This window comes from Apodemus sylvaticus, chromosome 21, assembly GCF_947179515.1.
Source record: "Apodemus sylvaticus chromosome 21, mApoSyl1.1, whole genome shotgun sequence".
Classification (NCBI taxonomy): Eukaryota; Metazoa; Chordata; class Mammalia; order Rodentia; family Muridae; genus Apodemus; species Apodemus sylvaticus.
In genome coordinates, this window is record NC_067492.1 from 5,916,315 (window position 1) to 5,938,177 (window position 21,863).

The window sequence follows — 21,863 nt, forward strand, 5'->3', positions numbered from 1 at the left end:
CACCTTGCCCAGGCAGGGAGGGGGGTGGACCAGGCTACTCCACCCCTCGCCCTCGCCCAGTCCCTCTCCGTGGGAGGAGTCCCCGAAGAAGCCAGCCACCACCCGCCTCTCTAGCCTGCCTCGGGAGGTCTAGGGAGCTGTGGGGGCCTGTGTCAGTGTGTCTGCTTGTGTCTTGTGTCTGGTGCTGCGTGAGTTCATGCGCTGGTTTGTGTGGGTGTGAGAGAGAGCACGCAAGAGACTGTTTGACGGGTGTGAGACTGTGTGTTGCCATCTTGCCTTCTGCTAATGCGCCTCTGTGTGTGTGGGGTGTGTGTGTGTGTGTGTGTGTGTGTGTGTGTGTGTAGCATGAGGGCCCTTCCTGCATACTTGCTCTTATCAGCCAGTACACACAAGTGTGTGTGCCTGGGGGATTGGGTGTGTGTTCCAGAGTGCTAGTGTGGGAGTGCTGTGTGTATATGTGTGTGTCTGTGTGATGGCATGTGTGCTTTCGGGCCTGGAATCGCTCACGCAGGCCCTCGCAGTGCGATCATGCTTGTGAGTGCATGTGTGAATGTGCATGTGTGGGCAAGCATGTAACCGGTCCTCAAGTCAGGCTGGCTTCATTGATGGTGGCGTAGCGTGGCCGTTGGCAGCAGGCTCTTGGGCCTTGCCCTCCTGCATTCTGCTAATGTAGCTGTGTGTTTGTGTGTGTGTGTGTGTGTGTGTGTGTGTGTGGCATGAGCACCCTCCCTGCGTTCTCGCTCTTACCAGTCAGTACACACAAGTGTTGTCCCTGGGTGATTTGTTGGGTGTGAGATCATGGAAGAGACTGTGAGTGACTCTGTGATTGGACTCGGGATGTGAAGTCATGTTTGATCCTCGTGCAGCAGGGGTGGGGACAGGCTGGTCCGTGCTGCCCTTTACCGGCTGTGCTCGTTCTCCGCGCTAGGCAGATAAGTGCAAGTGAGTGCTCAGGAGGGTTCTGCTTGTGTCAGCGGGTGGTGCAGAGCCTGCTGAGGCTGCAGGCTGTGGTGTCACCTGGGCTGTAGGTGACAGGACTGTGACAAGGAGGTCCTGCAGGATCCTTAAAGAAACAACTCTCTCACAAATCAGAGAATACAAAGTAAGCATAGAAAAACTTTCATTGCTGATGTTCATTCTACAAAACAAAAACTTGCCTGTGTTGGGGCAGGGAAGTGGGGCGGACCAGCTGTAGGCTGCAGACGGTGGCTACGTCGGGGCGCCCACAAGCCCTGCAGGGCCCTGTCCCAGTGTCTGTCCGATCACTGCTGTCTCCAGGGGCTTGAACCCCACGTTGTCCAGGGGGATTCCGAAGGCCAGTAACTTGGCCTCATAAGTACGCAGCAGGTCATTGTGGGCCTGGAAGGACAGAACAGTGTGACGAAGCGTCCGCCTGGGCCTGGAACACAGCCACACGCTGTGGCTCAGCAAAGGCAGGCTCTGTTGATGGAGGATCTGCCAGAGGTTGTTCTGTCTAGAGCCGTAATGATGGGAGTAATCCTGTAACTCACATAAGCACAGTAAGGACTGACTGGGGAGAGCTGGCACTTGGTGGACTCTGTGTCCTTTACCAAGTGCTTCCCAAGGGACTCCTCCAGGGGCAGCATGTGTGTGTCTGTGGGGGCGGGGAGGCTGGACCCCCAAAATGCTGCTGGTAGCCCCACAAAGATAAGTGACTTCCTTTGAGGGGGTTCTCTTGATAATTCTGTTTTGGTTTTACTGTATGTAGCTTAGGCTAGACTATATACCCCAAGCTAGTTCAACTTACGTAGTCCAGGCTAGCTAGAACTTGCTGTATCTCCAGATTGGCCTCACCCTAAAAATCTCATTGCTTCAATGGAAAGTCAGTTTTCCCCGTGCAGTGTCACTGGGACAGTACCACTCTCCAGGGCTGGCCCTGTGCCCAGGAGCAGCTGATGACTAGGAAGTGCTTGATCTTTGGTTTTGTGGACTTCTTTTTGTTTTTTTGTTTGTTTTTTCGAGACAGGTTTCTCTGTATAGCCCTGGCTGTCCTGGAACTCACTCTATAGACCAGGCTGGCCTCGAACTCAGAAATCCGCCTGCCTCTGCCTCCCAGAGTGCTGGGATTATAGGCGTGCGCCACCACCACCCGGCAGTTTTGTGGACTTCTTGTATTTAGTCTTGCTTTGGCATTAATTTATTTGTTTTATCAGCGTCTTACCTGTTTCATTTTTTGTGGGTTTGTTTTTGTTTTTGAGAGAGAGAGAGAGAGAGAGCGAGCGCATACAGCTAGGTTGGAGGTGGGGGATCTGGGAGAAGTTGCAGGAAAGGAAAAAACATGATCAAAATATATTATATGAGAAAATATTTAATGGAAAAGACTGCTATCTCAGGCAGGTGAGTGCTAAGATTACAAGTGTACATCACACACCTTGCACAACGGGTGTTTTACGTCTTTATGCAGACCCTCCTGTGTAGCCCTTGATGGCCTGGAACTACACCAGGCTGACCTAGAATTCACCTAGATCCACCTTCTTCTGTCTCTTGAGTGGTGGGATTAAAGCGGCATGCTAGCACACCTTGTATGTCTAGTATTCCTTATTGTTACTACACATATGTATGGGAAGGCACGCAGATGCCCACAAAGGCCAGAAGATCAAGTCTGATTCCCTGGCGCAGAAGTAACAGGAGCTGTGAGCCTCCCCCACGTGGATGCTGAGAACCAAACTCCACTGATCTCAACAACTCCAAATACACATTTTGTACCAGGAGACCGTCATCAGGGAGCTGGGAGGATTTGGATCTGCTGTCTGTCTGTCTGTCTGTCTGAGAGAGGGTCTCAATTGCAGCACAGCCCACGCTGGCCTCCAGGCTCACAGGCGTCATGAACTGAGCGAGTGAGCAGTGCTGGCAGCGTGCCCAAACGGCCCAAATGCGACCCAATGGCTCCTGAGCAGGGATTGCAGCACACGCCTTTAATCCCAGCACAGGCAGAGATGGGCAGATCTCGGAGTTCCGAGCCAGCTAGGGCTACACAGTGGGCCTGAGTCTCAAACAAAAGCAGAGAAAAGGGCCAGGAGGAGGTGGTGGCACACACCTGTGATCTCAGCTCTTGGGAGGCAGAAGCAGGTGGATCTCAAGGTGGAGTTCAAGGCTAGCCTGGTATGCCAGGGCTACACAAGAGAAACCCTGACTCGAAAACAAACAAACTAACAGATAAGAAAAGGGTTATCCTCACTGTGGCTCAGGGAAGAGAAACAGTGCTTTGGAACAGAGAGAAGGGGAGAGTGAGGAGGGGTCTGAGTGTCCAAGGCTGTGCTCTGGCTCCCAGAACCCCCAGGTTCAGACCTAGCCCCCCAAGAGCTGTACACCCAGCAGAGAGCCCTAGTTTTGCTCAGAGCACGCCAGCTGAGAACAGGTGTGATAAGTGCTAGCCTGGGCTCCAGGTGGGCCAGAAAGCTAGGACAGCTGCTGCAGCCCGGGGCCTGGGCCACGGGGACAGACACCGTCTACCTCTCTATCTAGGGTTAAAAATCAAACAGGATGGCATGACCGTATGGACGAGGCCCTGAAGCCCAGAGATGCATATGAACACGTAGGAGACAGAGCCCCAGTGTGCAGCAGGGGCTCTGTGTCCTGTGAGCATGGCCAGGACAGGCCTCTTTCTGGCCCTAAGGCTATGAGTCACATGGGGACCACCACCCCTACCTCCTGCACCAGAAATGAGTAAGATTCCTCAGGGACCCTGTGTCTGTGATATTGACAAAGAGAAGCTGGGTGCAGGGCACAGCCCCAAGGGAGTAGAAGCCCTGAGGGAGAAGATGGGGCCTGAAGAAGGTGGGGCCTGAGGGAGAAGGTGGGGCCTGAGGGAGAAGGCGGGCCTGAGGGAGAAGTTGGGGCCCTGCGAGGGGGGAACCAGCCATACCTTGCAGACGCGGGCCAGCTCATACTGTAAGTCCTTGATGGTGGTGTTCTTCGATTCTAGAACATCCTAAGGAGAGACAAGAGTGACTCTGATACTGTCGTCTAGTGGAGGTGGACAGGATGACACTGGTCTAGAGGCTCCCTAAGGATATGAGAGGCTCAAAGAATAGCAGTGGCACAGTGATGAGCAGACATCAGCCTCAGGGCCCCACTGCTGCCAAGTCCAACAAGGTCTCTCTTGGATTCTGGTGCCACCTAAGGCCTGAAAACTGATGCTACCAAGTCAGGCACGACACCCTGAACCACTCCCCACTGGCAGGGCCTAATACTGAAACAGGTCCCAGACCTTGGCACGACTGACGCCATGATGGACGTGACACTCAGGCTGCAGAACACGTAGACAGCACCACTGCCAACATCAAGGTCCGCAGTTCTGGAAAAGCCTCTAAATGCCCCGCCCTGCTCTCTTGTAGCTTTTAGCTTTCTGGCTTTTGTAGCTCTGCTTCTGGCTAATTGTTCTTGTTAACTGAGATATATCAGCCCACAACATGTTTTTTATGCTTAAAAGCCTGAGAAAGGCTCAGTACTAAGTGAGCTCTGGCCCCGCTGCTACGGAACAGGGATGTTACCTTGGATCCCCGGAATCAGGTACAGCCACTCTCACGTCCGCCTCCTGACAACTCTGCCATTCCTGCTTTTCACCCTTTACCAGCCGTACCTGTTTCTTTACCGTTCATGTCCCACCTGAGGTGGAGTGGGCTTTTTCTTTTTCTTTTTTTTTTTTTTTAAGATTTATTTATTTTTATTTATGTGAGTACACTCCTGCTTTTAGACACACCAGAAGACGGCATCAGATCCCATTACAGATGGTCGTAAGCTACCATGTGATTGCTGGGATTTGAACTTACAACCTTTGGAAGAGCAGTCGGTGCTCTTAACCACTAAGCCATCTCTCCAGCAGCAAGTGGGCTTTTTCTGAAGCTTCTACGCCCAGAACTTCCCACAGTTCCCACTACCACTACATACTTCTGTGCCCTTGCCGGGTCTTTGAAATCACCTGCAGTCTGCAACCCACAAAGCTCGTGTGCTCCCTAGGGAGGCTCAGCTCGGGGCTACCAGCAATGCCTAAGGTTGCTTACCTCAGACTACAGCAAGAGAGACAGGCAGGGAGGTAAACAGTCTATGCGCAAAGCTGACGTCTGTGGTGAGCGCTAGCATTAAGCTCGGCTAGCCTGTGTGCTGTACACATCTCACAATGGAACCTGTCCACCGGCCTATCAGCCGCGGCACAACTGCCTTTCTGCTTCCACAGAGAAGCCGTGGCCCTCCTGCCCTACAGGGTCTGCCTTGGGATGAAGTGGCCCCCTTGCTGGGCCGGTTGGGGCTGCAGCTGTTCACATCTCAGAAGCATCAGGGAATATGGCGCCAGAGCACCACAGCTGTCTCCAGGGCCCCTGGGAAAGACACCCAGAGCTACTGGGGACCAACCGGTCTGAAAGCCTCAGTCACACTGGCTGGCTGGCGTTCACGTCAGCCAGACTCCCTCACCCTGTGCCACCTGCTCCTTTGTTCCCATGCCCCAAGCGAGGTGGAGGGGGCAGAGAGAGAGCAGGCAGCAGGTAAGCCGGGGCTCGGGCAGCGGTTCCGTGTCCTGACTCTCCAGGGAACAGAGAGCCTTCTGTCCCCAGGTATCCCATGGTGCATGGCGTTCCACTAGCTTACCCGTCCCCACCTGCACTGCCCCACCACAGCACTGTCACAGGAATGAGCGATGCTCTTAGCTCTAGTCCGGCGCTACTCCCAGGGCCTAGCAGCGAGGGCTACGTTAGGATCCATGGACCCTACGGCCCAGCCGTCCTAGATCAGTGTCCGAGGGTCTTCACGGAGCAGAGCCATCCCGTCTCACGCACATAACAGAGGACTCGGACCTATCAACTCCCAGGTCACCTAAGTCCCAGTCAGTGACTGGGGCTTGGCACAGTCTAAGCCACACTCACTGGGAACTCAGGTAATGCCAGCACTCAGAAGGCGGAGGACGGGGGATCTCTGTGAACTGGATGCCAGCCTGGTCTACAGAGTGAACTCCTGTCTAGGTGGGGGGCTACGGCTGCGCAGCACAGGGGCGTGTAGTCCAGGCCCCGCTCTCTGCTGCAGAAACCATGGGAGACCCTGACCAACTCGGGGTCTGCGCCACCAGAGAAGGCGTAGCGTAGCACAGGATGGAAGGGGGCCTACCTCAAGTTTGCGGGACACGAGTGTCAGTGCCGTGGGGTCCAGGTTGGAGGCGGCCAGCACCTCATTGAACTGCACCTCTCTCTTCTCCACAGCAGCATTCAGGGCCTGCAGCTTCCGCTCCAGCAGCAGGTTCTTGAAGCCCGTCTTCTGCTGCACCTCCTGGATGGCGGCAGTAAACTTCCGGTAGAGCTCTTCCCTCTCCTGCTGCACCTGAGGATGAGGAAAGAGAGCTAAAGGGCCCTCGCGGGAGGCACCTCACCAGGGAGAAACCTTCGCACGCCGCCCTGAGCGTGCTGCTCTGTGGAAGGGCCACTTTTACTATGACCGCACTGTGGCACGAGGACATTTGCTGTCCACACTGCCTGCCCTAGACCCTCTGTGCACACAGCAGAAGGGAAGAAGGGAGACCAGCATTGCTGCTGGGATGAAACACCATGACCAAAAGCACAAAAGCAAGCTGGGGAGGAAAGGGGTTGGCTTACACTTCCACACTGTAGTCCATCACTGAAGGAAGTCAGGATAGGAATACAAGCAAGGCCGGAACCTGGAGCAGGAGCTGATGCAGAAGCCATGGAGGGTGCTGCTTACTGACTTGCTCCTCATGGCTTCCTCAGCCTGCTTTCTTATAGCACTGAGGGCCATCAGCCCAGGGATGGCACCGCCCACAGTGGTTTGGGCCCTCCCCCATCCATCACTAAGAAAATGCCCTATAGGCCTATCTATAGCCTGACCTCCTTGTGGAGGCATTTTCTCAACTGAGGTTTCCTCCTCTCAGATGACTCCAGCCTATGTCAAGTGGACATAAAACGATTCAAGACACTGAGTGTTCTTCTCAGAAAACGGAGAATGGATGGAGATCCACACTGATAACTTTCACTGGCGTCAGGGCCAGCCTTGCCCAAGTGAGGGCCATGGCTCAGATGAGACCTTACCGCCAATCACCCCGTCCGAGAGTCACGGCAAGCCCAGATGAAGTTTGAAACAAGTGCCTATCAACCATGGAGACACCCCCGCCCATCTCCTCCAGTCCCGCCTATCAGCATGTGCTGTGAAAGACCAAGGCTCTGGGCAGAGTCACCATCTTCCTCGGGCCTTGCCGATACCCATCCCTGCCTGGGCAGTGTCAAATATCTGGCAAGGCTAAGCCTGCAGCCCAGGGCACCAGGGCTCTGACCAGCATACGTGGTCTGAGGATTTCAACAACTTCAGAGAATCCACTATACAGACCAGCACTGGTTTTGTCCTCTTCTTCCCCAGAGCAGAGCAGGCTCCTTTCACACAGTCCATCCGGTTAGATCTAGATTTACTCTCAGGGGCTCTGAGCCACTTAGAGGATATGACTTGTTCAGCTCCATCACTGTTTGTATAAGACAGGCTAAGGGCTGAGCCAAGGGGTGGGTCACCAATACACCCCACTGGTCAACACGGCCACCTTCCTTCTCTCTGTGCTCTTGAGGTCAGCATTTGAGGACGGGGGTGGGGGGCAGAGATGGGCCTTTTCAGCACATTCTAGGGGCCCAAGGCACTGACACTAGACATCCATTGAACATGGCGTTAGAGATCGGAAGGATTCTGTAGCAGGAAAGATTGTGAACCACATGTGTGCTACTTGGATGCTGGTCACCTTTGGGTGAAAAGCTGAAACAAGGTCACATGTCACCCCTAACCGTAAGACTGCTCTCATGCGCGTAGAAAACAGGAGAGAGCCCCGCCAAATGTTTAGATTAGCGGCCGCTAGGAATTCATGGTAAAGGGAGTTTTGGTTTTATTTCTTTATCGAAGTACAGTATTTATTTGTCTATTTAGAGACATTCCCTTCACGTAGCCCACACTGGCACTGAACTGCGGAGCGGGGTTGACAGCTGTGTCCCATGCCTGGCTTACTCCACGTTCTCTTCACAACAGACAGGCCATAAGCTCACATAAGAAACTGGCCACCAAGATGAGCATGGGGACCCAGGGTCCCACAAACCCACAGGTCAGCTGCCAAGGAGATGAAAGAATCCTCACCAGGGCCTGGACCTTCCACAGAATATACCACAGGCTGTTGGCTCAGAAAAGTTGTATGCATGTCAGGTGTTGCACACCTTTAACCCCAGCACCTAGGAAGCAGAGGTGGGCGGATCTCTGTGAGTTCAAGGCCAGCCTGTTCTACAGAGTGAATTCCAGACAGGTAGGGCTACACAGAGAAACCACAAAAAATTGCCTCAAAAAACAAAAAACCACCGGGTGGTGGTGGACATTGGTGGCACACGCCTGTAATCCCAGCACTTGGGAGGCAGACGCAGGTGGATTTCTGAATTCGAGGACAGCCTGGTGTACAGAGTGAGTTCCAGGACAGCCAGGGCTACACAGAGAAACCCTGTCTCGGAAAAACCAAATCCAAAACAAACAAACAAACAAACAAACAAAACAACAACAACAACAAAAACCAAAGTTGTGTGCACACAGCTGTAACTCCAGCTGCTCAGGAGGCCAGAGCACGAGGCCAGGTTCCAGGAGTAAGGCCTGGCTTCGTGGGACGGTGAAATCCTATTTCCAAACAAACAACAGGCAGGGCAGGCCCAGCTAGGGGGGGACTCCCAGACTCGGAGCCCGCCGCGGCGCCCACACCCGCTCACCTCCATGGCGCCCACACCCGCTCACCTCCATGGCGCCCACACCCGCTCACCTCCATGGCGCCCACAGCTGCTCACCTTGATGAACCTCTGCTCCAGGACCTCATGTTCCCACTGCAGGTCCTTCAGCTCCTTCTCAGTCACCTTCAAACGTGCCTTTGTACACTGCAGAGAGGTCAGAGGGTAGGAGACATGAAATACTTAGGACTCACAGACACTCACATACCACAGACTCCTGGAGACAGCAAGGCTAGGAAAAAAATCGCCAGGAACAACTGGTTGGAAGACTCTAGCAGCTGGGCCCCACCCAAGCTATGAGTGGAATGTGTGGAAAACTCAGGTCTAGTCTTATAGCTCCAGAGGAGTCTGAGGAGGAGAGGGTGGCATCACCACGCCGCCCCCTCTGCACAGGGGCGAGTCCCGCTCCCACGGGGCCTCAGGAGACATGCCCTCACAAGCCTTCCCTCCTGGGCCCCACAGGGAGAGGGGGATTCAGCGAGGGGAAAGAATTCAGCGGGACACTCACCACCAGGATCTGCTTGTCCCGTTCGTGGTTCCCCAGTCTCTTCTGCATCTCGTTCATCTCGTCCTTGGCTTTCTGAAGCGGGTCGGCCAGCCGCCTGTTCTGTAGAGACACCTCCGCCATCTCCCTCTCCATGTGCTCCTCCTTCTTCCGCATGTCCTCCATCTGCTCCTGTGAGCAGACACACACCGGGGTTCATCTCGGACACTCGTGCCACACACAGGGGTTCACCTCAGGACACTCGTGTCACACACCGGGGTTCATCTCGGACACTCATGCCACACACAGGGGTTCATCTAGGGACACTCATGTCACACACAGGGGTTCACCTCAGGACACTCGTGCCACACACAGGGGTTCACCTTGGGACACTCGTGCCACACACAGGGGTTCACCTCGGGACACTCGTGCCACACACAGGGGTTCATCTAGGGATACTCGTGCCACACACAGGGGTTCACCTCAGGACACTCATGCCACACACAGGGGTTCATCTCAGGACACTCATGTTACACACAGGGGTTCACCTCAGGACACTCGTGCCACACACAGGGGTTCATCTCAGGACACTCATGTTACACACAGGGGTTCACCTCAGGACACTCGTGCCACACACAGGGGTTCACCTCAGGACACTCGTGCCACACACAGGGGTTCACCTCAGAATACTCGTGTCACACACAGGGGTTCATCTCAGGACACTCATGTTACACACAGGGGTTCACCTCAGGACACTCGTGCCACACACAGGGGTTCACCTTGGGACACTCGTGCCACACACAGGGGTTCATCTAGGGATACTCGGGCCACACACAGGGGTTCACCTCAGGACACTCGTGCCACACACAGGGGTTCACCTCAGAATACTCGTGTCACACACAGGGGTTCATCTCGGACACTCGTGCCACACACAGGGGTTCACCTCAGAATACTCGTGTCACATACAGGGGTTCATCTCGGACACTTGTGTCACACACAGGGGTTCACCTCAGGGCACTCGTGCCACACACAGGGGTTCACCTCGGGATACTCGTGCCACACACAGGGGTTCACCTCAGGACACTCGTGCCACACACAGGGGTTCACCTCAGGGCACTTGTGCCACACACAGGGTCATCTCAGACACTTGTGTCACACACAGGGGTTCACCTCGGGGCACTCGTGCCACACACAGGGGTTCACCTTGGGACACTCATGCCACACACAGGGGTTCACCTCAGGACACTCGTGCCACACACAGGGGTTCACCTCGGGACACTTGTGTCACACACAGGGGTTCACCTCAGGGCACTCGTGCCACACACAGGGGTTCACCTTGGGACACTCGTGTCACACACGGGTTCACCTCAGGGCACTCGTGTCACACACAGGGGTTCACCTTGGGACACTCTGTCACACACAGGGGTTCATCTAGGGATACTCGGGCCACACACAGGGGTTCACCTCAGGACACTCGTGCCACACACAGGGGTTCACCTCGGGACACTTGTGTCACACACAGGGGTTCACCTCAGGACACTCGTGCCACACACAGGGGTTCACCTTGGGACACTCGTGCCACACACAGGGGTTCATCTAGGGATACTCGGGCCACACACAGGGGTTCACCTCAGGACACTCATGCCACACACAGGGGTTCACCTCAGAATACTCGTGTCACACACAGGGGTTCATCTCGGACACTTGTGTCACACACAGGGGTTCATCTAGGGACACTCGTGCCACACACAGGGGTTCATCTCGGACACTCGTGCCACACCTAGGGTCATCTCGGGACACTCATGTTCATGTGACTTATTATTAGTATGTGATGTGTGTGGGTGCCAGCCACAGCACACATGCAGAGGACGACTGTCAGGAGCTGGTTCTCGCCTGTCACCACAGGTTCTAGGGCCCAGCTCAGATTATCAGGCTTGCACGGCAAGCACCTCTACCTACTGAGTCATCTTGCTGCTACTGTTTGGTTGGTTTTTGTTTTGGTTTGATTTGGTTTTCTTGAGACAATGGCTCCCGAACCAGCCTAGGCCGGCTTTGATCTTGCTCTCCTCCTGCCTCCACCTTGTAAGCACCGGGAGTATAGGTTGGTGCCACCATATCCAGCTACGAATGCCCTTAGCTAGGAACAGAGCTAAGGTGGGCACGGGAGCACACACCTTTAACCTCTGCCGCCAGGGGTGGGGGCAGAGGCAGAGCGAGGTGGGCCTCAGTGCGTTCGAGGTTAGCTTGGTCTACACAGTGAGTGAGTTCCAGGACAGCCAGGACTACCCAGTGAAGTGCCCTGCGTCGAAAAGCCACGCAGCCATGGGCAGGCCGAGAACCTTGTCTTATTTTCCATAAAGGCAATACTTTTGCAGCCTTCATCTATTCTGAATTATGTAAGAATGCAACGTGCACACAGACCGAGGGGCTGCGTCTGTTTAGACCAGGGGCAATGCTCTACTGTGGAAATCCCGCCAGTGTCAGCTTAATGTCCCGAGTTTCCGAGCAGTGACTGGTGGGAGGAACTCCTGACCCCATCCTGTCGACTGCCAATGTAGCCACTTCAGTCAACACACACTGCCTACCTCAGCCCTGCCTGCATGTCAGAGCGCCTCTGACGTCATTCCTTCCACTGCAGCTCAGTTAGGCAGACGTCCAGAAGACTGCCCGCTAAACTGCGGGTAGCTTACCTTACTTACGGATTATATCTGAGAGTAACGGAGGGACACATGTTATGACGGTAAGGAGTGCTAGATGTGGCGGGTGCAAAGGAAGGCGGGTCTGCACCCCACGGGCCAGAGCACGTCGGTACCTTGAGGGAGTTGATGAGGGCCAGGTTGTTGAGCGTGATGTCGTTGTAGTAGTTCTTGATGTCGGTGAAGGCCTCCTCGTGGCGCTGCATCAGCGTATTGATCTGGCCATTCTTCCTCTCCTCCACCTCGTGGATCTCCGTCTTTCTCCGCAGGTCAAGCTCGTCTCTGAGCATCTTCATCTTCTTGTCATACTTGGCCTCGATTTCTGAAAGGCAGCAGCACACACAGCAGCTCAGACCAACAGGTGACCTCAAGCCACAAACGAAGATGGAACCGAGAAGCAGTGCCCAAGAGTACCCGCCGGGGCCAGACAGAGGCTGCACCGGCAACTCTGCCAGCAGCCAGCCGGCGTTGGTGGAGCCTTTCCTGCAAGTGACATATTCAGCGCATGGGTCACTGAAACCTTTCCCCTGCCTGTGATACCCAGTGTCTGCAGTGGTGTCCCTCACGAATCCCAGGGCACACTACCCATGGCCTACGTGACCTCCAGCCAGCCAGACGCTAGAGGTCCCAGTCAGCAAACCAGTGTACTGACAGCGAAGGGAAGGCTTCTCAGTCCAGGAGCTAAGGAGACCAAGGAAAGCGCCACTCGCTGTAAACCGCAGCTCCCCAGTCACACAGGAACTCTGAATCACTCTGCTGGCTTCTGAAATAGTCTATCTCCTTCTCCCTGCTCTGCCTGTCTGTCTGTCTGTCTGTGTCTCTGTGTCTCTCTGTCTCTCTCTGTGTGTGTGTGTGTGTGTGCATGCGTGCGCGCACACGTACTAACGCATAAGCTTCTTTAACATGACTTATGTGCCTCAGTTTACCTACCAAGCAGCAGTGGGAGGGTTCCCTGACACCATCCTACACCGTGTGTGTCTGCGAAACTGACCTCGAACTTGCCTTTCAAAGTCATTTCGCATCTTGGTGATCTCCTCCGCTTGTCTCTGCACAAATGAGAAGGGGGTGTTACTCGGCAGCCAGCCAGCCAGGCCTACCCTCCCTGGGCTGACCCTGTGCTGCTGCTGCTCCCTAGACTCCCCTCACCTCTACGTCATAAAGCACGCCCAGAACAACACAGCCCTCAGACCTCCACACTTCGCACACAACGCACTTCCCTCCGCAAAGACTCTGAACGTGAGACAGCAGCAGACGAGGTGCTGCTCAGGGGTTGGTCCCTCATCTAGCCTTCCCAGAGCCGGAGAGCAGCAGCCACATCTACACGAGGCACAGGCTCCCTCCAGAAGCCCTCCAAAGCTCCTGTCAGCCTCTCTCACCGCTGCTTACAGCAGTGTTCAGAAATAATGATAACTATTATTATATTGGGTTTTGTTTTTTTTTAAGACAAGGCTCCCCTGCATACATTTTTGTTTTGTTTTGTGTTGTTTTTCAAGACAGGGTGTAACCCTGGCTGCCCTGGAACTCACTCTGTAGTCCAGGCTCCTCTCGAACTCAGAAATCCTCCTGCCTCTACCTCCCAAGTGCTGGGATTAAAAGCGTGCACCCTTGTATAAATTTATTTGTCCTGGAACTCATTCCACAGACTGGGCTAGCTTTGAACTCAGATGCACCTGCAGCTATCTCCCCAGTGTCAGGACTAAAGGCATACCTACCACGTCCATCCCACGTTAAAATTTGTGTAAGGTTTTTCAATTATTTTATGTGTGTATTATATCTGCATATACGTCTGTGTACAATCTGCATGCCTGGTGCATGTGGAAGGCAGAAGAGGGCATCGGATCCCTTAGAACTGTCACAGACAGTTGCAGTCCACCAGATGGGTGATGGAAACTGAACCTGGGTCTTCTGTAAAAGCCAACTCCTAACTGAGTTCATCTGTGTTATCTGATCACTGAGCCATCTCTCCAATTCAAATCTTAATATTGTATGTGTTTCAGTTTTTGGGTGTTTTGTCGGCAGGTATGTCTGTACACTACACGTGTGTCTGGTGCTCAGAGAGGCCAGAAGCAGCTGTAGGATCTCCTGGAACTGGAGTAATGGATGCTTGTGAGCCGCCGTGTGTGTGTGTGTGTGTGTGTGTGTGTGTGTGTGTGTAACTGAACCCAGGCTCTCTACCAAAGCAGTCATTGCTCTTAACTGCTGAGCCGTCTCTCCTGCCTCTACATACTACAAATTTGGATAAACTTTTGCCAATTTATTTGTTAAAAACCTCTGATCGTTTTTCCCTCCCAAATCCTAAGTTCCTAATTGTTGTGGAGCCAGCTCAGATGCTGGGCTCCCTTCCCACGGGAACCACGCTGGCAGGCCACGCACCTACCAGGCGCAGGTTACCGCGCCATAGCCACGGGAGCCACGCCCACGCCGTCGGCCGCGCACGCGCACCTACCAGGCGCAGGTTCTTGATCACCACCTCGTTGGCCAGCTCCTGCTCCTTGAGCTCCACTTTCAGCACCCGCATGTCCTTGCGCAGAGCGCCCTCCTGAGTGCGGTGCTCCTTCTGCGCCAGCTTCATGACCACGGTGCCCTCGGCCTTCACCTCGGCCAGGTTGTTCTGGTGCTCGTACAACAGGTGCTTCACCTTCTGCTTGTACACCTACAGAGTGGGGAGGGGTGCCGCACGCCCACCTGAAGCGCCGGTGTGTGCCCAGCTCACAAGGACAACGAGGCATCACCGGAGTCAGCCCGTCTGGCCTCAACTGATGCTCAGGACCGTGGGGCCTCGCCTACTCCCAGCAGGGTGAAACTGCTTTCCTTTGTCACCTTCAGAGACTGCTGGATGGTTCTACAGGGGAGCACAGCTGATACTGTGACTGGTCATAAGTTATAAAAAAATAAATGAACCCTGTCTCAAAAATAAATAAATAAATAAATAAAATGAAGAAAAATTAAAACTTTGGTTTCTGTTTGTTGTGACACAGGGTCTCCTGCAGACCAGGTTGGTCTAAAACTGTGTGCATCACTGACGCGGGCCTTGAACTTCTGATTCTCTTGCACCCACCTCCAGAGTCCTGGGATAACAACAGGCGTGGCAATGCCAGCTCTGTTTTAAGGACTTTTCCCATTTTGTTTGGCTGAATTCACAGCTGCCCTTGGCACCCCGGCACGGAGGCCCCATGACAGTCCTTCATCAGGGCAGGCGGCCCCCTCGGCAGAGCACACTGCCTCAGGTGGGCGCACGTGATCCCCAGCAGAGTCGATGCTGGCGACCAGTGGGGTGACAAACGACACAGCCACATCGCCTTGGCCACCTTCCTTGCTCTCTTAGCAAAATCGCCTCTGGTTCGCAGTGCAAAGGAGTATGCCCACACAGAAAAGCAGGAAACACGGCGACCCAGCCCTGTTCCTCCAGCGGGCACAGAGGGCACGGACGGACGGCCCCACTCACCTTGATCTCCACCTGGTGCCTCTCCTCGGCCTCCTCCATCTCACGGTCTTTGTTGCGCAGCTCAGCCTTCTTCTCCTCCAGCTGCCTCCGTGTGATCTCCCAGAAGGTGTGGATCTTGTCGCGCTCCAGCTGGAAGTAGTTGCGCTCCTCTCGCTCCCGGTCCAGCTCCTCCCGGATGCGGGCGACATGTTCCTCCACCTGAACAAGCACGGGCACCAGTGAGGGATGCGGCAGGAGCCCACCCACCACCACACCCACCACTGGGTGCAGCCCCAGGGGAAGCAGAGAAGAAAGGGGAGGGGCCAGGGAAGAAGGGGGGGCCAGGGAAGAAAGGGGAGGGGCAGAGAAGAAAGGGGCGGGGCCAGGGAAGAAAGGGGAGGGGCCAGGGAAGAGAGGGGAGGGGCCAGGGAAGAGAGGAGAAGGGCCAGGGAAGAAAGGGGAGGGGCCAGGGGAGAAAGGGGGAGGGGCAGGGAAGAAAGGAAAGAAAGGAGTGGGGTCAGGGAAGAAAGGGGAGGGGCAGGGAAGAAAGGGGAGGGGCCATCTTACTCAAGTTACAATACAAGACAGGAAGGCCCCAGGGACAGTAAAAGTCTCTCAAATCTCACCAATAATTATAAAACAATGCTCTGTCCAGCACTCCTGGATTCTTTTAAGAAATTTCACAAACACAATGATCTACAGCTATTTTAAACAGCACAATGGTTGAAAATCAGAACATATCAACTGAACTGTAAGATTATAAAAATTAACACAGAAGCACATAAATGTCTCCACAAAAATCACCCAAAACTAGCAGGCTCTTTGCACCCAACAGACTTTGGTCCAGAGCCAATTATAAATCTGCAAATAGGTTAAAGGAAAAGTAGGGCAGCCTCCAGCTTTCTCGAGCATGGCTTCCCTTGAGAATTAGTTATCTTTAGGCAGGGCCACAGGACAGTTACTGGATTTTCTCTCTCAAGACTACATTCCACCAGGCAGTAGTGGTGCACGCCTTCATCCCACCATTCAGGAGGTAGAGGCAGGCAGATCTCTGTGAGTTCAAGGCCAGCCTAGTCTACAAGATGAGTCCAGGACAGTCAGGGCTGTGCAGAGAAGCCTTGGGGAGAGAGAGACAAAGACAGACAGACAAACACTCCATTCTATACAGAGAATGAGTAAGACAGCAGGCAGCAGGCAGCTCTGAGGAAGGATGCTGGGCAGCTGCTAGCCGCCTGTGAGGGAACATGCATGTCAGACTTCATGACATGCACATTGACAGTCCTGGCAAGTCTCTTCACACCGAAGGCCTTTAGTGTCACTCCAAGAGTTACAAACAGAACTCCTGCTCTGTTTGGCTCATATGGTATCAGAGTTTGTCTTTAGGACTAAGACACAAAGGTTCAGTCTCCAAATGCGTGAGACAAACAGGACAGAAACAGCGTGTCGGGCGAGCCTGGAACTCACTCTATCTCCATCTGTCCTGGTCAGAACACAAACTGGACCCCCGATTCATCTCCATTAATAACTGCTAATGGTTTTCCTGTACACAATAAAGCAGCCAGCCTGGTCTACAGAGTGAGTTCCCGGATGGCCGGGAGTACACAGGGAAACCCTGTCTCAGGAGAGAGATGGCTCAGTGGTTAAAAGCATTTGCCGCTCTAGCAGAGGAAAAAGATCAGTTCCCAGGATCCAAATGGTGGCTAACAACAACCATCTGCAAATCCAGTCCCAGAAGATCCGAAGCCATCTTCTCCACCTCCTTGGGCACGGAACACACATGGTACACAAGGTGCGCATACAAACATACAGGCAAAACACACACACACACACACACACACACACACACGCAGATACACACGCGCACACACAAAAATAAAAACAAATCTGTAAAAACATATACTCTGCATGTATGTCCGTGCATCGTGTGTGTGCTTGGAGCCTGTGGAGGCCGGGGAGGGCATCAGATCTCCTGGGAAGACAGCTACAGACGGTTGTGAGCTACAGATGGTGTGGGTGCTGGGACCCAAACCTGAGTCCTACCCAGAGCAGCAATGCTCTAAACCCACACAGCCACTCTCCAGTTCCTACAAACATACATTTTAAATCAAAATACAGCTTCGTAAAGCGGCATGGAGAAGACCGGAGCTACAGGCGATGAAAGAGATTACCCAGAATTCAAAGATAAACGGAGGAAATGTATTAACACAGTCTGCAAGAGAGCAGCAGGCAAGTTCCCAGGAGGCCTTGAGTGGCTGAGAGCAGGTGGAGTGCTTTATGGTGGTTGAGGAGGTTATTTGGTCTCCACAGCCATTTATGTGAAAGCCTTGTCTGGATCCAGAGGGGTGGGGGGGCAGCTCACTGTCTCATACGTAGCAAATCGTTTCTCTCCAGACTGGCCAGCACTGTACAGTCATAATGTACATAACAGGTCATTCGGAGTTAGGCTCTGCGTGTCGACAGAAGACACCACACGTCGGCAGGACTCAGGCACCAACTGGCCTTGCCTGGGTGTTAAAGAGAGATTTTGCTTCTAGATTTTGGATTTATGCCTTTGAAATCACCAACACTGAGACCGCTGCCCATCTCCAGTTTCAGCTTAGAGTCTCCTGACCCACTTCATATTATCTTCAGCTATTACAAGAGCGAGTCTTAACTAACACAACTGAATATGATCCTCCAGCCCCGTGTCAGAACTCCGCAAGCCATCTGTCGCAGTTAAGGTTTTACTGCTGTGAACAGACACCATGACTATGACAACTCTTACAAAGACAAACATTTAATTGGGGTCGGCTTACAGGTTCAGAGGGTCAGTCCATTATCATCATGGTGGGAAGCAAGGCAGTGTCTGGGCAGACATGGTGCAGGAGCAGCCGAGAGTTCTACATCCCGATCTGAAGGCAGCCAGAAAGGGGCTGGGTCATCTGCACTGTGGGGAGCCTGAGCATAGGACCTCAAAGCCCACCCCCACAGCGACACACTTCCTCTGACAAGGCCACACCTCCTAACAGGGCCACTTCCCAGGGGCCAAGCATTCAAACCACCACAGCAACTGCCACCGACACAGACCCTGGGAGACCGGCCATGCTGGCACATGCTGTAGTTTTGGTATTCGTTACCTTTGACATCAGTGTACAGACGTGGCTTAAGATCATCTGTATAAGGACATTACCTCCTCGAGTCCAATCCTCAACACAACCAAAACATATAGTAAAGACATCACTCCAGAACGAGGGGTGCAGCTCAGTGGTGCAGCACCGGTCTTAACAAAAAGATAAAGTCAAAGAAGAAAACCTCCTCCCGAGCTAAGCACGGGCAATCAGACAGAGGCAGACCCGACAGGGCTACTCCTTATCAGAAGTTTTGTCAGAAATAAAAAAAACGGCAAGGGGCTAACACAATGGTTCAGCGGGTAAAGGGGTCTGTGGCCAAGCCTGAAAACCTGAGTTCAATCTCAGCCCCTACAGTGGAGAAGAGAACCAACTGACACAAGCTGTCCAGATAATAAGTGAAAGGCATAACAGTAATTTTGAAAACTGTGGATGATTAATCAGACTGAGATGATGCAATTTCAAGAAAATCGTATTCCTCTTTAAACTTTCTCCTTCTTTCTCCTTTTTTTTTTTTTTTGGTTTTTTGAAACGGTGCCTTTTCATGTATCTTTGGCTGACTTGGAACTCACTATGTAGATCAGGCTGGCCTTGAACTCACGGAGATCTACCTGCCTCTGCCTCTGCCTCACAAGACATGCACCACCACACTTGGCTAAAATCTTCCCTTTTGATATAATGTTTACTGGCAGACAAGGAACAACATATATGTATTATCACTTACGAATCAGCTCTGTGACCACTGGGTATATAAAGAGACAAGAATGAAATAAAACACAGAAAGTTTAAAAATGCCTATTATGTTCAAGGGGTTAGGGACGCCTTCCAAGTTCATATTATAAAGTTTCCTCACACAGTGCATTTAAAAATACATCATGGCATGTGACGTGGTGGAAACTACGACACAGGACAGGCACGTTATGTCTGCACAGACTGCACAGAGCAGTGATAGGAGTTTCCCCAGCACATCTGCAGAGGTGCCTGCCCCGCCCCGCCCCGCCCCGGGACCAGGCTGGGGGGTGGGGGGGCTGTGCTCACCTGCTCCTTGGTCATGTCCTCCGGTGCAACGCCATCGACAATCGCGGTCCCCTTGGCCTTCCCCTTCTTCCCTTTCTTTTTGGGTGCCTTTGTGTGAAGAAGAGAGGATTGACTAAGCACAGGTCAGCTCTACCTCAGGGCGCGCCTCTTTGACTGACTCCGCTTGCATGGGCATATGGGAAGGGACACCTGCTTAGAATTCCACAGTCCTGACTGGAACATTTACCTACAGGGTATCAATCAATATACTGATTCCCCTCAGAGTGAGAAAGAGAGAGAGAGAGACAGACAGACAGACAGACAGACAGACTCATTAACACATTTGGAGAAGCACAAAGGGGGAAATCTTCCTCTTTTCAGAAGGGAAGGAGAAAGAAAACACTCAAACTCATTCACTCCTGGATGTAGGACAAGGATTTCTTTGTTAGGGTTAAAAACATTTATTTGGCAGGCGGATTTCTGAGTTCAAGGGCAGCCAGGGAGGGCTACACAGAGAAACCCTGTCTTGAAAAACAAAAAACAACAACAAAAAATGTATTTGGAGAGAAGGCTCAGCCATTAAAAAGAGCACTGACCGCCAGGCGGTGGTGGCACACACCTGTAATCGAGTTCCAGGGCTATACAGAGAAACCCTGTCTGGAAAAAAGAGCACTGACTGCTCTTCCAGAGGTCCTTAGTTCAATTCCCAGCAACCACATGGTGGCTCACAACCATCTGTAATGGGACCTGATGCCCTTTTCTGGTGTGTCTAATAGACCGTGTATTCATATAAATAAAACAAATCAAATCTTAAATTAAAAAAAATAATAAAAGAAGAAGAGCCAGGCAGTGGTGGCGCACACCTTTAATCCCAGCACTTGGGAGGCAGAGGTAGGCAGATTTCTGAGTTCGAGGCCAGCCTGGATAGGCCACAGTAAGTTTGTAAAAAGAAAGAAAAGAGAAGAGAAGAGAAGAGAAAAAAGAAAGGAAAAAAGAAAAGAAAAAGGAAGGAAGGGGAGAGAGAGAGAGAAAGAGAGAGAGAAAGAGAGAGAGAAAGAAAGAAAGAAAGAAAGAAAGAAAGAAAGAAAGAAAGAAAGAAAGAAAGAAAGAAAGGTAGGTAGGTATTTGGGGGAGGAAAGGGATGTTGAGAGAAGAAATGTGGGGAAAGGAAGCATTTGAGGGGGTAGTGTGGAAACCTAAAAGAAAAACTTATCTGTGCTAAAAAAGTTGGAACACACGCCCTCCTGAAGTAGTTGGCGACCGCGCTTCATAACCAACACAGAGACACAGGGGAACCTCATTAGTAAGTCCCAAGAATCCGCCTTTTGGAGCGACCTCATAGCACTGGCCGGAATCGGTTCTGCCAATTCGTTCCTCAGGGAACTCAGGAGCGAGCACACGGCACACTCTGTGTCTGTCCGTACATGTCCCCAGCAGAAACTGCTATAGGTCCTGCTTTATTTTAGCTGCTCTGACCAGGCCATACAGGCTTGGACGGAGGATTCAAAGGCAGTTAATACTGGCCATGTTTCCAGGAAGGAGCTCCCACGGGGAGATGCCACCCCACCACCTAATGACCCATGCATGCCCTGGCACAAGGGCCAAGAAAGTGCATTATTGACAACGTCTATACTTGGGGGCGGGGCATTATGTGAGGAAAATAAAGGAGACAGGGAGCTTCTGCCTTGTTCTTCTCTGGAGCCCGAGGTACACAAGGTGTGTACCCCTGGTCACTCCATGACACCGGCCTTTGGTAGAGACCTCCAGCCACGTGGTATGCGCTAGGTTTTCCACCTCAGCGTTCTGAGGATTTCTCCTGGGCCGGACTCTGCGCCCTGTGGACCCTTAAGCGCCCCCAAGCTCCTTTGCAGTGGTCCTAAGGACCTGACGGCCTCAGCTGCTGACTTCTGGACACCTTGCACACCAGGCTCTCCGTCTGGCCAGTTCGATGGCCATCCCAGAGAACCGAACACTGGACCCGGCATCCTGGCCTCTCCAACCGGGACCACACTGAAGCAAGCGCCCAGATCTCAATTCTAGCAATCCAAAACTGCAGGCCGCTCGCCCGGGCCTCCCAGGCCCGGGGACCCGACCCTATCCGCACTTCTGCGCCAGGGTCCCCCAGGTTCTCTGTGCACCGGATCCCCAGAGCACCGGCCCGACTCACCATGGTGCCAGCAGGCCTGCACCTCCACTACTCCGGGCTGTGCGGTGGTCAGAGGAGGCTGCGCGGTCTCCTGGCAACTCCGACTAGATCCCGCGCCGGTTCTCAAATCCTCGCGAGACTATCATCCAAGTCTCCTCCTCTCCCCTCCCCCGCCCTTCCTAAGGGACCTGAGCAACCGGGAGTGCGTCCCTAACAACGCACCAGAAGAGCTA

The 21,863-nt window shown here is 53.2% G+C and overlaps 1 protein-coding gene across 2 annotated transcripts; it reads right to left on the reverse strand.

Annotated features, from left to right (window-relative positions):
* Nucleotides 1-1,103: 1,103 nt before the first annotated feature.
* Gas8 (growth arrest specific 8) lies at nucleotides 1,104-21,743 on the reverse strand. 2 transcript variants are annotated; one of them, XM_052167004.1, is made up of 11 exons: nucleotides 21,652-21,743; nucleotides 19,506-19,592; nucleotides 15,382-15,579; nucleotides 14,383-14,589; nucleotides 12,928-12,982; nucleotides 12,053-12,258; nucleotides 9,265-9,432; nucleotides 8,817-8,903; nucleotides 6,121-6,330; nucleotides 3,887-3,952; nucleotides 1,104-1,359 (listed from the first exon to the last, which is right to left on the reverse strand). In XM_052167004.1, the coding sequence occupies exons 1-11, from the start codon at nucleotides 21,652-21,654 to the stop codon at nucleotides 1,210-1,212; spliced, it is 1,437 nt and encodes a 478-aa protein (XP_052022964.1). In that variant the 5' UTR covers nucleotides 21,655-21,743; the 3' UTR covers nucleotides 1,104-1,209. The 2 variants fall into 2 exon arrangements, with proteins under 2 accessions (XP_052022964.1, XP_052022965.1); XM_052167005.1 differs by lacking the exons at nucleotides 14,383-14,589; nucleotides 15,382-15,579; nucleotides 19,506-19,592; nucleotides 21,652-21,743 and adding an exon at nucleotides 14,314-14,319.
* Nucleotides 21,744-21,863: the final 120 nt, after the last annotated feature.